Source organism: Coenobita brevimanus, chromosome 40 (genome assembly GCF_032717465.1).
Source record: "Coenobita brevimanus isolate Jiangsu-jjx chromosome 40, ASM3271746v2, whole genome shotgun sequence".
In the NCBI taxonomy this organism is placed as follows: Eukaryota; Metazoa; Arthropoda; class Malacostraca; order Decapoda; family Coenobitidae; genus Coenobita; species Coenobita brevimanus.
The window spans coordinates 66,562,421-66,578,016 of NC_136993.1; the positions used below are offsets into that span (position 1 = coordinate 66,562,421).

Genomic DNA, 15,596 nt, shown 5'->3' on the forward strand with positions numbered 1-15,596 from the left:
TGTCAACCTGCTGGAGTATGTGATGAAGTTCAAAGAACGGCTGTCCACTGCTTTACAGCTGGCGAGAGAGGATTTAGGAGCTGCTCAGGAGAAGATGAAGACTTGGTATGATAAGAAGTCCAGGTTACGCCACTTTCAGCCAGGAGATCAGGTTTTGATTCTGCTACCAGTTCATGGGCAACCTCTTCAAGCCAAGTTTAGTGGCCCTTATTTCATGGAGAAGAAACTCAGTGATGTCAACTATGTCATCGCCTCACCAGATCGTAGAAAGAGCAAGCAACTATGTCACGTCAACATGCTAAAGTTATATCACAGGCGGGACGAAAATAATCCAGTTTGCACTGTAGCTGTTCCACCCGAGTCTGCAAGTGAAGCTCTCCCATGCAGTATGAGCCTGAGTGATAGTTTGGGGAAGAATCCTGATATCATGAATGATCTCCAGACTAAGCTTTCTCATCTACCTCCCGAGGAAAGGCAGGAGTTTTCGGCATTACTGCAGGAGTACCCGCAAGTGTTCCGTGCCACTCCAGGAAGAACCACTGTGTTGATGCATGATGTCGATGTTGGAGACGCAAAGCCAATTATATTGCCTCCTTACCGTGTGAACCCAGTGAAAGTTCCTCGCATCCAGAAGGAGCTTGGCTACCTGTTGGACCACAAGATGATTGAGCCCTGTCAGAGCGAGTGGAGTTCTCCTGTCACTCTAGTTCCTAAGCCAGGTGGGTCACAGCGGCTCTGCATTGACTACAGACGTGTTAATCAGATAACCAAAACAGACACTTACCCTCTCCCTCGTGTGGAAGATTGCATAGACAAGATCGGAAAGGCTAGGTACATAAGTAAGTTTGATTTGTTAAAGGGATACTGGCAAGTACCTATGACTGAACGTGCTAGGGAGAGCTCATGTTTTGTAACATTAGGAAAGACCTTTGCATGGTCTGTAATGCCATATACAGATTGTTTTAGAGTAATAAGAAATTTCCTTTGTAAATTTCTTTTTCTTTGTGGGGAGGTGTTACATAGCCTATGATTTCATCATCCTTTGTGTAATTTTAACGCACAGTTGCTGCATGTTTGATCACGAGCGTGTTCTGCCTCAGTCCCCCCCTTCTACCGTTATAGTAGAGTAAGTCGTTCTCTCTGTTATTCAGAGCGGGATTTTCAGCTTTTTGTCCCCATGGCTTCATTTGCGCATCCTTCTTACAAGTTGTATCAAGCTCTCCTGGCCCCTATATAATGAGCTCAGTCTCTGCATCATTGCCACTTAGATCTACTCCTCATTTTGTTCACATCTCTGTCCTCCCCTGTACAGATATTATTATTGTGAGTGCTCAAGAAATCTCCAAACATCTAGCAGCTGTGTGTAATTTGAGTATAACTATTGTTGTATTTTTTCTTGTACTGTGTAGCATAGGGTTGATTCTTAGGCCTAGTGAGGTCTTTGTGATTAATGTGGGGTTTTATATCAGTCATTTTTGATAATAGTTTGTATCTGTAATAACTTATCTTGCATTAACTGAGCATTACCAGGTGTATTTTCATTTTATCAGGGCTGACTTAGATAAATTTACTCTTGCTAATTTCGTGTTAATAGAGGCTATTGCAGTTAACCATATATTTAACCTGTTTATTTGCCATTACATTATCCTTATGAGTCCTGAATGTTTTGTTATTAGTTTGAGCATTAAACTTTAACTTGTAATTTTACCTAACTCTTTTGTTTTGAACCTGGAACTTTACGGGACAGTGGTGACTCTTAGTAGTCTCACTTAAAGTGTACGTTATCTTTCTCTGTTCCGTAACAATATATATATCTATCTATATCTCTCTATCTATCTATCTATCTATCTATATATATACATATATTTATTTATTCATTTATTTATATTTATAATTATATCTATCTATCTATCTATCTATCTATTGCCAGACTCCTTAATCCCGTACGGGGTGACCAGAAACAAATCGCCTCCACGTCGCCCTGTCCCCCGCCATTTCACTGCCCTGCTCCAAACTCACACCCCCCTCTCTCATATACCTCTCCACTCTATCCCTCCATCTCGTCCTCGGCCTCCCCCTCCCTCTCCCCTCCTCCACCTCACACACACTTTCCTCGTCAGTCTCTCACCCTCCATCCTCTCCACATGGCCAAACCACCTCAGTGTGTTCCTCCTAACGCTTCCTATCATATCCACATCCACACCACAAAGCTCCTTTATATCCTCATTCGTCAGCCTGTCTCTCCATGTGACTCCACAGACTCCTCTTAAATAACTCATTTCCACTGCTCTCACTCTTGACTTGTGTCCTTCCAACAACGTCCAAGCTTCACTTCCATACGTTAGAGTTGGTATCACAATACTGTCCTGTAATAATGTTTTCACGTCCATTCGCTTCCCTGTTTCTTATCACTGCTTTCAAGGAACCACCAACCTTTCTTCCCTGCTGTACCCTTTCAAGCACTTCACCCTCCCAACTTCCATCCTTACTCATCACACTACCCAAGTACTTAAACGTACTCACATTTTCCATTTCCTCACCATCCAACCACACTGTACATTCACTGACTTCACCTCTCTCGAAGACCATCACTTTACACCTCCCTACATTCACCTTTAGATTCCGTTTTCTACACACTCCCAAATTCATCCACCAAGCCTTGCAGCTCCCCTTCGGCTTCACTCAACAACGCAGTATCATCTGCAAATAACAGTATAGGGAGTTTCCAAACACTACCCTCTCTCACTGGGGCCACTCCAACATCCACTACCCTACCTTGTACCTCTTTTATTACCCCATCCATGTAAAGATTGAACAACCAGGGAGACATGACACATCCCTGTTTCAACCCAACCTTCAAAGAGAAAAATTCACTCAGGTCACCATCCACACGAACCGCAGCCTTAACACCATCGTACATACTCTTCACAGCATTCAACAACTTCCCATCTACTTCATATATTCTTAATACTTTCCACAATCCTTGTTTATCCACCCTGTCATATGCTTTCTCCAAATCCATGAAGGCTGCATACAACTTCTTTCCCTTCTCTAGAAACTTTTCCACTTAAGATCTAAGAATGAATATCTGATCTACACAACCTCATCCCTTCCTAAAACCTCCCTGTTCTCCTCCAACTAATTCCTCCGTTATTTCCCTAACTCTGTCAATAAGTATCCTACCATACACTTTTCCTATTACACTAAGAAGACAAATGCCCCTGTTATTACCACACACTTCTTTTTCCCCTTTTCCTTTGTACAAGGGAATAATTATACCTGACTTCCAATCCTCCGGGACTCTACCTTCCTCCCAGGCCAGTCTGCACATCTTCCACATCCATTCTACTACTATCTCTCCCACATGCTTCAGCATTTCACCACACACTCCATTAATTCCTGGGGCTTTCCCCAATTTGACTTTCTTCATTCCTTCCACAACTTCTATCCTACGGATTTCTTCCTGTCTTCTCACCTCCCTCCTTCTCCCAGCCATTCCCCAGCCACTTATACTCGCATTACTTCCATTCTCTATGTTCAACAATTCCTTAAAGTGTTCTCTCCATCTGCTCACTTTTTCTCCCTTCTCCACTAGTAATCTACCATTTTTATCTTCTACTCCCCTACTAACTTCACTGCCACCCTGTCTTACTCTCTTCACCTCTTTCCAGAACATTTTCTTACAGTCCCTCCACTTTACACTCAAATTCCTTCCAAATTCCTCATCCACTCTCTTCTTACTCTCTCTTACTAATCTTTTCACCTCTCTCTTTCTTTCTACATATAACTCTCTCTTCCGCCTCTCAACTTCTTCCACGCCCCTATTTCTCATCCATTCATTGTATGCTTTCTTCTTTGTGCCACAGCCTGTCTCACCTCTTCATTCCACCATGCTGTTCCTTGCACCCCCTTCCATTTTCTCTTGACCCCACACACCACATCACATGATGCACATATTTCTTCTGTGAATATCTTGCACCCACCTTCCACTTCCGTCATCTGCTCCAATTCATATCTACCCAATCGTTCCTCCACTTCTCTCTTATATTCAGCCTTTTTCTCATCCTCTTGTAATCTTTTCACTTTCCTTGCAACTACTCCTTCCTCCTGTCCTTCCCTTCTTCTATTTCTCCACCTTACTTGGATCTTGATTCTGGCCACCACCAAGTAGTGGGCAGAAGGTTCACTCCCCCAACCTCTATAAGCTCTTGCATCCATTGCACATCTTCGCATCCTTTCATCCACACACACATAATCAATCATTGCCTATCTTTCATTCAGTTCACAACCAACCCTTCTCATCACTCGCCATATATATATATATATATATATATATATATATATATATATATATATATATATATATATATATAAATATATTTATTTATTTATTCATTTCACTGCAGATTCCAGATCTCATCTGTGGGAATCTGTACAGATGGTTGGTTCAGTGTTCAAAACTTGGCTACAAGGCAGCTGTTTTCCGATGCTGCTCACGGACATCTTAATAGAAGATAGCACCATAATAAAGGTAATAGCAAAGAGTACGTTAATCGATGCTAAATAAGGCACCATAACTGGATGAGATCGTTACTTTGAAGGCTCAGTTCATTACCACAGCATTGGTCTCATAGCTAGAATTAAGTTCCAACACTAAAAGTTTCTTTTATTATTCTGTAATACTCAGAAAATAATTTATTCATTTATCTAAGGCATTACTCTACTGTAATAAATATCTTGATAATTGGGATAAAAATTTAAAGTACTCTTACACTTCCTCTCTAGCATCTTAACCCAATGGAAACTAATTTACTCTGCATAATTATACCCTGGTTCCCATTAGAGTATTGGCGATGTTGGAGCGGCATGGGGTGTGGGTGTGTTCGAGGTGGGTGTGGAGGGCAAGGACGCTAACGTGACGCAGGCACAGCTCTCTTGGGTGGTCGGCCAGGCTCGTCGGGTAGGTCACTCTCACATTTCTGCTGTGGCTGGTAGGTCACTTTAACATTTCTGTTGCAGCGGGTAGGTCACTTTAACATTCCTGTTGCAGCGGGTAGGTCACTTTAACATTCCTGTTGCAGCGGGTAGGTCACTTTAACATTCCTGTTGCAGCGGGTAGGTCACTTTAACATTTCTGTTGCAGTGGGTAGGTCACTTTAACATTTCTGTTGCAGTGGGTAGGTCACTTTAACATTTCTGTTGCAGTGGGTAGGTCACTTTAACATTTCTGTTGCAGCGGGTAGGTCACTTTAACATTCCTGTTGCAGCAGGTAGGTCACTCTCATACTACTGTTGAGGTGGGCACATCACTCTCACATTACTCTTAAGGTGGGTAGGTCACTTTCACATTACTGATGAGGCAAGTAGGTCACTCTTACATCAGTGCTGAAGTGGGTAGGTCACTCTCACACTGTTGCAAAGGTTGGTAGGTCACTCTGATGCCACTGCTGGGATGGGTAGATCACTCACATTACTGGTGAGGCAGGTAGATCACAAAGCTAACTTGTACCATGGTGACGTCAGCAGCTGCGGCAGGTGTCGTGGTGCGTGATGCTGGTGGTGGTGAGTGACGACCCAGCCTTCCTTGCCGCCTTCGCCGAGTGGTCCCTCAAGGGCCGCCTCCTGGTGTGGTCGACGAGGCTGCTGCTGGTCACTCGCCTGCCCAGAGTAGACCTCAGGGCTTTACTCGCTTCACGCTGGACATTTTCCATGATGAACACCATGGCGATCAATGTTGAAACCCCAGCATCTAACAAATGGCAAGTTATTCAGCAACCAAGAACATTCCTTTAATACCGAAAATTTTTGTTTGTATTAGTTTTGTAGGATGCCAGGTATTTGAAAGTGGCATGTGCTTAATATTTTTATTTGCTTTAAAAATAAAATTGCTTAAATCCTTTGCCAAGCCTATAATAATCTTGACCTGGTGCACTACACCCACCCTTCCCCAACACTTACTCATTCTAGTCTTTTCTACAAATTTGTCTCTGCTTACACAATCCATTTTAGTCTCCTGTGCCTTACAGAGACTTTCTATTAGAAATCTTATTTCCATTACTGGCGCTCCCTGTCCTACAGTACCACTCTGCAAACATAGGCAATGCTACGTTGTTGCAACACTCCACCTGACCAACCACATATCCCCCAACTCTCCTAACCAAAGGCATAATGGCTCTCACTCCCCCAAATCTTTTCATTTAAAGCTGGGCACAAGAAAAGCCCTTTGAGGAAACATAATTTGGGCCCTTCAGATTTCTTGTGCAAGTTGCATTGAAATTTCTGGATTTTTTTTTTTTACTTTTCATAATCCCCCCCCCCCCAAAAAAAAAAAAATACTTAAGACTCAGCATTCTACATTTCAAAAGGCACCAGTTCACTGTAACACATATAACTGTGTGAAATTTCATGACTTCAGTAAATACTTTCTAGTGTATGTTCTGGCCCAGAAACGAAATCTCCACACCTGGCCAGCTGCCCTACCACCCAACTCTATGGATGGATATCTATTGATCCCAGTGATAACAACATCCTCCTCTGACTGTCAGGTGCAGGGTAAAAAGTGTAGATCTACTGCCACTCCAGTTCATTATCCTATTTCCAACCAATCCACATTTTGCACTCCCAATGAATATTTAATATTTCATTGACCAGTACACCCGGTGGCATACTGTTTTGCATAACAGCTTCAGAATGTAATTACTCAAGCATTGCGCTAACCTCAGTCTTAAAACCCTAAAGCCTGGGGGTCTTACAACCCCCCTCCCCTTTTTTTTTTTTTTTTTCTTGAAAAGTAGGCTGTTTTTAATCAGTCATAACTGAATAAGTACAGCACATTGAAGCTTCAATGAAAGGCCAGTTTTTATTCATTTATCCTTCCTCTCTCCACTGTAAGTGTCCCTAGGTCTGTGGGTGGATGCACTGCGGAAATAGGTGATGAATGAAGGATATATGCGGAGTCACGTAAAACCTGTTCCTACGTGGGCGAGTCAGCAGTGACAGCCCACAGCTCTCACACCAGCCTAGGACATAGAGGAACTCCCTACTGGCATACACTCACGCTCACCCTCACCCCACCTGACCTTGAGTTTTCTCTCCACTGCCCCTGGCCACTGCCGCATGAATGAATCATCACCCCTTGCACGTGTGGCTAACTCAGTTTATTGGCCAAATTTTTCCAGCCATTCCAGTGACATTGCATTACAGTGTGCTGGATGGGAGAGAGAAAAAATTGCAAGGTTTATTGTACATGACTTGCTGTATACAATTACATTTACATTGTCTGTTAGTACGTTTTCTGTGCTGCAAGAGATAATTTGAGCTGTCCATGTGGTCATTTTCATTTCTCACACGTGTAGTTTTTGTTTTCTAAAGCACTTACATAGTTAAGTCTTAACTGCACTACAGGAACAGCACAAAATAAATACTAGTTTACTATCACGACAAACCCACTTTCCAGGTATATTGCACTATATTAATACTATTCCTTTTTTCTATGCATGGGAGTAGGAACCAAAGAATAGAAGCTCGATAACTGTTCCCTGAAAAAATAAAATAAAAAGTTAATAGACAGCTAGATTCAAAATCTTTTAATTTTGAGATGCCTAGACATTGCATTTAAAAGACTGGAAGTCATAGGCAGTATGAAATACTGACGGATGAAGACAGTTCCAGAGTAGACTAGTTGCAGACATGAAGGACTGGGATTAAGTGTTAACTCTTGCATCAGAGAGTTGAACAGAAAACAGATGAGACTTTGCTATTAGATGAGTGCTACGTGCCCACTATAGTGGAGGAGGGATGCACACATACGGTATAGAGGAGCAGTGACCATTGGACTACTTGAAGATGAGATAAAGATGCAACAGTGCAGCACAGAGATAGAGTTGAAGGGAGCCAGTGAGAGGAGGAGAGTTAATGAGACGAAAAGCATTTGGCTCCACCTTGTTGAGAAGAGCTGTATGGAGGGAACCTCTCCACACATGAAAGTTGCACTCTCCACTGGGGTGAGTAAAACTTTTGTATGAAGTTAACAACTGTGCGGGGGTAAAGAAGGCAAGGAGTCGCATAGCACATCTAATCTCTTGGAAGCAGAGTTTACAAGAGACAGAATATGATCTTTCCAAGATAAATCCGGAGAGAATGAAACCTCAAGTATGTCCAAAGATGATGCAGGATTGGACTGGGTAATGTTAAAAATTAGAAAAAATACCTTTGGTAGATTTTGACGGGTCGAAAGATGTAAGAACTTAGTTTTTGATGTATTTAAAACAATAAAATTACCTTTAGTCCAGTCAGAGATATGAGTGAAGTTAGATATTAGTGTGCCATAGCCTCATCTTTTCTTTGATGGAGTACCCACTGAGATGGATGCTGTGGGAAGTGATTGGAAAGGTGAAGGGTGGGGTCATCAGCGTATAATTCAATAAGGTTAGATGTACAGCTTTGATGGTCACTGACAAATATATGGAAGAGAGTTGGTGATATGACTGAGCCTTGAGGGACACCACTGCTGATAGTCCTATTAGAAGAACAATGGGATGACAATAGCAGCTACAGATTGAATAGAGATGAAGGCACAGATAGAGGGATACACACCGTAAGAGGACAGTTTGGAAAGTAAAGACTTATGCCATACTCAAGCAAAGCCATTGAAATATCAATCAAAATGGCAAAGATTTCACTTAAGTCCCAACAGGAGGACAGGAGGATGACCAGGAGTCTGAAAGGAAGGTGGGAAGATCCCCAGTGGATAAACCCATACTGACAATCGGAAAGGTTATGAAAGGAAATGTGCTGTATTTTTTTTCTTCTTAGATTGAAATACTTTAGAAATACAGGATCTTAATGCAACTGGGCGATAGATAGAGGGCTGGGAATGGTCAACCTTCTTTGTGAGCAAACTGCAGCAAGAATAACACGTACAAACTGACTGACAAATGTTAAACAGTTTACCTAGGCTGTTTGTAAGGACAGAAGCACAGCTCTTGAGGACACCTGGAGGGACCTAGTCAGGCCCATATGCCTCGTTAGTACTGAGGCCAGTGATGGCAGGAAACACGTCGTTTGAAGAAATTGTAATGGTAGCCAGGAGGAAGTGAGAGGGGTAAAGTGATGGATATATTGGATATATGCCAGTCATCCCCAGTAGAAAACATGGGGCTCGCCTGCGACCACTTTCTGGAAAGGCAATATATACTCGTGTGTGTGTACATATATATATATATATATATATATATATATATATATATATATATATTGTTACATAGCCTATGATTTCATCATCCTTTGTGTAATTTTAACGCACAGTATGCTGCATGTTTGATCACGGGCGTGTTCTGCCTCAGTTCCCCCCTTCTACCGTTATAGTAGAGTAAGTTGTCATTTCTGTTGTTTCAGTGCGGGATTTTCATCTCTTTGTCCCCATGGCTTCATTTGCGCGTCCCTCTTACAAGTTGTATCAAGCTCTGCTGGCCCCTATATAATGAGCTCAGTCTCTGCATCATGGCCACTTAGATCTGCTCCTCATTTTGTTCACATCTCTGTCCTCCCCTGTACAGATATTATTATTGTGAGTGCTCAAGAAATCTCCAAACATCTAGCAGCTGTGTGTAATTTGAGTATAACTGTTATTGCATTTTTTCTTGTACTGTGTAGCATGAGGTTAATTCTTAGGCCTAGTGAGGTTTTTGATTAATGTTGGGTTATGTCAGTCATTTTTGATAATAGTTTGTATCTGTAATAATTTATCTGGCATTCACTGAGTATTATCTGGTATCTCATTTTATCAGGGCTGACTTAGATAAATTTACTCTTGCTAATTTCGTGTTGATAGAGGCTATTGCAGTTAACCATATATTTAACCTGTTTATTTTGCCATTACATTATCCTTATGAGTCCTGAATGTTTTGTTGTTAGTTTGTGCATTAAACTTTAACTTGTAATTTTACCTAACTCTTTTGTTTTGAACCTGGAACTTTACGGGACAGTAGTGACTCTTAGTATTCTCACTTAAAGTGTACGTTATCTTTCTCTGTTCCGTAACATAAATTTGGCGACCTCTTATCAGGATATTCAGGATATTATCATAAGGATATTGCTTGATATTTTGTGACTGTTACTTATTCATGATGTCTACTAGTACTACACTTGATGAAGCCAAAGATTTTTTGTCAAATGTGCAAACAGTGTGTGATATAGAAAACAGAACAAAGAATGAACTTAAGCTTGTTGCTCAACAATTGGGAATTGCTGTTCGCTCTCATCATTCTAAAGATCAAATTGTTGACATGATTAATGAAAGCTTGTTTAATGTAACTCCTCCAAATGAGCAAACGCAGATTGAATTAGCTAAGTTACAGCTAGCCCTGCAGGAGGCTCGCGTTAAGGAGGCACAGATACAGGCTGAGGCACAAGTTGAACTTGCCAGGATTCAGGCAGACCATGAGTATCGCATGAAACAAGGTGGAACTGGATCATCTAGCTCTGATGATGTTGATGTGGCTAATAATGTTAAACTTGTCCCTCCTTTTAATGAATCTGATTTAACAAAGTATTTTCAGTTGTTTGAGAGGGTAGCTACAGGTTTTAATTGGCCTAAAAAGTATTGGCCAGTACTCCTTCAAACTGTTCTCACCGGTAAAGCTCAAGTAACTTATGCATCTTTGCCTCAGGATCAATCTGATAATTATGATGTAGTTAAGAGCTTGATTCTTAAGGCCTATGAGCTTGTTCCTGAAGCCTATAGAGTAAAATTTAGGACAACTTACAAGCAAGATAAGCAATCCCATGTTGAGTATGCAAAAATCAAAGAAGATCTGTTAGAGCAGTGGTTAAATTCTAAGAATGTGGATTCTGATTTTGACAAATTTAAGCAGATGATTTTGCTGGAGGACTTCAAAAGGTGTATTTATAAAGATGTAAGCCTATATCTTGATGAGAAAAGAATAGATAATTTGTCTGATGCTGCAGTTTTAGCTGATGAGTATGTTCTCACTCACAAGAGATATTCTAGAGAAAAAGGGAAAGCTGAGAGTAAGTACGTTGCCTCTACTCAGAGTACAGGTAACAGGAAAGAGAATAAAGATGATGTTTCTCAGGAAGTAAATACCAGCTTCACCTCTAGATTTCAGAAAAGTAAATGTACTTATTGTAGTAAGCTTGGTCATACTACGGAGAGATGTTTCAGGAGACAGCGTGATGTGAACAAAAAGGAGTCTTTAAATATTCAGTCAATTGGTCTAGTGTCCACTCTTGAGAGTTCCCAGAATTCTTTAACTGAGTTAACTGAACCTGCTTTGAGGGGTAACTTAAATTCTCATGATGGAGCTCCTCTTTTGAGCGGTAACGTGGGTGACACTCTCAAGAGTTCATTTGCTAATTTCCTGTCTGATGGTTTTGTCAGTCCTCTGGACAGTAATGACAGGAAATCAGTTCAAATATATCGTGATACAGGTGCTTGCCAATCCCTTATGCTGACCAGTGTTCTAGGCTCTAATGTTAAATTCCCCTGATGAAACTGTAATCTTACAAGGTGTAGGGAATAATTACTTCTCTGTCCCTCTGTGCAGAGTGAATTTAGAGTCTGGTTTTGTTAATGGTTCCGTTATGGTTGGGTTGGTTGAGACACTCCCAATGTCAGGTGTAACTTTCTTACTTGGAAATGATATTGGTGGAAGTAAAGTGTGTCCAGCTCCTCAGTTGTCTAGTGAGCCAGTGGCTGCGGCCCAGGATTGTGATGTCCCTCATGTGTTCCCTGCATGTGCTGTCACTAGGGCTAAGTCTAAAGTTACTGGTGATTTAGAGGATAATGATGATGATGATGTTATCCTAGCTAACACTTTTCTTGCTAATTTGGACCACTCACCAGATGAGGCAGTACCCCGTAGTGTTGATAATTTGTCTCGTCAAGAGTTGGTTGAGTTGCAGGTTGCTGACCCTGAGTTGAAAGGTCTAGCTAACTCTGCTTACAGTGAAGAAGAGTCAACCGGTGCTTCTACTTGTTATTATGTAAAGTCAGGAGTACTTATGAGGAAGTGGAGACCCCCAACAGCATCAGCCGACTGTGAATGGGAGGTTGTACATCAAGTTGTCATCCCTCGTGTTTGTAAGCAGGATATCATTCGAGTGGCTCATGATTCCAGTTTGGCAGGACACCTTGGAGTGAAGAAGACTGTGGCACACATTTTGAAACACTTCTACTGGCCAGGTATCTTCAGGGATGTTTCCTGGTATTGTAAGTCTTGTCACACCTGTCAAGTTGTGGGGAAGTGTAATCAGACTGAAAAGGTTGCACCTCTAGTTCCCATTCCTCCTTTTGAGGCGCCTTTCACCCGTGTGTTGGTGGATATTGTGGGCCCTCTTCCTAAGACTTCTTCAGGATTTTCTTATGTGTTGACCATGATTGATATGGCTACTCGTTATCCTGAAGCCATTCCACTTAGAAATATCTCAGCAAAGAACGTGGTTAAGGAAATGCTAGGGTTCTTCACAAAGTTTGGTCTGCCCAAGGAGGTACAGTCAGACCGGGGAGGTAATTTCATGTCAAACGTTTTCAAGCAGTCTCTGAAAGAGTTGGGCATCACCCAGATCACGTCTTCAGCTTACCATCCCCAGACCCAAGGAGCGTTGGAGAGATATCATCAAACACTCAAATCGATGCTCAAGAAATACTGTTTGGAACATCAGAAAGACTGGGATAAAGGTCTTCCATTCGTTGTGTTTGCCGCAAGAGAATCTCCAAATGAATCACTGGGCTTCTCACCTTTTGAACTACTGTTTGGCCATGAAGTAAGAGGACCCCTTAAGTTACTCAAGGAATGCTGGCTGTCGGAGGAAGATGACGTTAACCTGCTGGAGTATGTGATGAAGTTCAAAGAACGGCTGTCCACTGCTTTACAGCTGGCGAGAGAGAATTTAGGAGCTGCTCAGGAGAAGATGAAGACTTGGTATGATAAGAAGTCCAGGTTGCGCCACTTTCAGCCAGGAGATCAGGTTTTGATTCTGCTACCAGTGCATGGGCAACCTCTTCAAGCCAAGTTTAGTGGTCCTTATTTCGTGGAGCAGAAACTCAGTGATGTCAACTATGTCATCGCCACACCAGATTGTAGAAAGAGCAAGCAACTATGTCACATCAACATGCTAAAGTTATATCACAGGCGGGACGAAAATAATCCAGTCTGCACTGTAGCTGTTCCACCCGAGTCTGCAAGTGAAGCTCTCCCATGCAGTATGAGCCTGAGTGATAGTTTGGGGAAGAATCCTGATATCATGAATGATCTCCAGACTAAGCTTTCTCATCTACCTCCCGAGGAAAGGCAGGAGTTTTCGGCCTTACTGCAGGAGTACCCGCAAGTGTTCCGTGACACTCCAGGAAGAACTACTGTGTTGATGCATGATGTCGAGGTTGGAGACGCAAAGCCAATTAAATTGCCTCCTTACCGTGTGAACCCAGTGAAAGTTCCTCTCATCCAGAAGGAGCTTGGCTACCTGTTGGACCACAAGATGATTGAGCCCTGTCAGAGCGAGTGGAGTTCTCCTGTCACTCTAGTCCCTAAGCCAGGTGGGTCACAGCGGCTTTGCATTGATTACAGACGTGTTAATCAGATAACCAAAACAGACACTTACCCTCTCCCTCGTGTGGAAGATTGCATAGACAAGATCGGAAAGGCTAGGTACATAAGTAAGTTTGATTTGTTAAAGGGATACTGGCAAGTACCTATGACTGAACGTGCTAGGGAGATCTCATGTTTTGTAACACTAGGAAAGGCTTTTGCATGTTCGGTAATGCCATATGGTATGAAGAATGCACCAGCCACATTTCAGAAGCTCATGAATGTTGTAACAGAGGGTTTGGCAGGGTGTGTTGTTTATATTGATGATGTATTAATCTTCAGTGACAACTGGAAAGATCACCTATGCCATGTCAGTAAATTTCTTGAGCGTTTGGTTCATGCTAATCTTGTAGCTAATTTATCAAAGTGTGAGTTTGGTCAAGCTAAAGTTCAGTACCTTGGGTATGTAATTGGTGATGGACATGTTGCACCACCAGGAGCTAAGGTTCAGGTTATAAGTGATCTTCCCAGACCTAAAAGTAGGAAGGAGCTACAAAGATTTTTGGGAATGGTAGGTTATTACAGGAGATTTGTTCTTAACTTTTCTATTCTTGTATCACCACTTACAGACTTACTGAAAAAGGGAGTTAAATTTGTCTGGACTGATAACTGTGAATCCTCTTTCAACAAACTTAAAGCTATTCTATTAAGTCAGCCAGTGCTCGCTACTCCAAATTTTGCTAAGCCTTTTAAGATGGCTGTTGATGCAAGTGATACAGGAGCTGGGGCTGTTTTGCTGCAAGAGGATGATCAGGGTATTGAACATCCTGTATCTTATTACAGTAAGAAGTTCACTCCACCTCAAAAGAACTACTCAACTATTGAGAAAGAGCTTTTGGCCTTGATTTTGGGTTTACAGCATTTTTCATTTTATTTGTGTTCTGGTTTTGACCCCATAGTCATTTATACCGATCATAACCCACTGAAATTCCTTAGTAAGTTTAAAGATAAAAATCAGAGATTGACAAGATGGAGTCTACTTCTTCAGGAGTATTCATTAGACATACAACATGTCAAGGGGAAAGAAAATGTGATTGCAGATTGCTTATCTAGACTTTAGACAGATTGTTTTAGAGTAATAAGAAATTTCCTTTGTAAATTTCTTTTTCTTTGTGGGGAGGTGTTACATAGCCTATGATTTCATCATCCTTTGTGTAATTTTAACGCACAGTATGCTGCATGTTTGATCACGAGCGTGTTCTGCCTCAGTTCCCCCCTTCTACCGTTATAGTAGAGTAAGTTGTCATTTCTGTTGTTTCAGTGCGGGATTTTCATCTCTTTGTCCCCATGGCTTCATTTGCGCGTCCCTCTTACAAGTTGTATCAAGCTCTGCTGGCCCCTATATAATGAGCTCAGTCTCTGCATCATGGCCACTTAGATCTGCTCCTCATTTTGTTCACATCTCTGTCCTCCCCTGTACAGATATTATTATTGTGAGTGCTCAAGAAATCTCCAAACATCTAGCAGCTGTGTGTAATTTGAGTATAACTGTTATTGCATTTTTTCTTGTACTGTGTAGCATGAGGTTAATTCTTAGGCCTAGTGAGGTTTTTGATTAATGTTGGGTTATGTCAGTCATTTTTGATAATAGTTTGTATCTGTAATAATTTATCTGGCATTCACTGAGTATTATCTGGTATCTCATTTTATCAGGGCTGACTTAGATAAATTTACTCTTGCTAATTTCGTGTTGATAGAGGCTATTGCAGTTAACCATATATTTAACCTGTTTATTTTGCCATTACATTATCCTTATGAGTCCTGAATGTTTTGTTGTTAGTTTGTGCATTAAACTTTAACTTGTAATTTTACCTAACTCTTTTGTTTTGAACCTGGAACTTTACGGGACAGTAGTGACTCTTAGTATTCTCACTTAAAGTGTACGTTATCTTTCTCTGTTCCGTAACATAAATTTGACGACCTCTTATCAGGATATTCAGGATATTATCATAAGGATATTGCTTGATATTTTGTGACTGTTACTTA

The 15,596-nt window shown here is 41.5% G+C and overlaps 1 protein-coding gene across 1 annotated transcript in view; it reads left to right on the forward strand.

The window, feature by feature from the left end:
• Window positions 1-15,596, forward strand: part of LOC145397177 (ionotropic receptor 93a-like) — a 70,527-nt gene that overhangs the window by 20,252 nt on the left and 34,679 nt on the right. Inside the window, exons 2-5 of the mRNA XM_080270375.1 lie at window positions 4,844-4,960; window positions 5,527-5,724; window positions 10,875-10,902; window positions 11,690-11,696. Of these exons, the coding sequence (XP_080126501.1) occupies window positions 4,844-4,960; window positions 5,527-5,724; window positions 10,875-10,902; window positions 11,690-11,696 (350 nt within the window). The remainder of the gene's footprint in view (window positions 1-4,843; window positions 4,961-5,526; window positions 5,725-10,874; window positions 10,903-11,689; window positions 11,697-15,596) is intronic.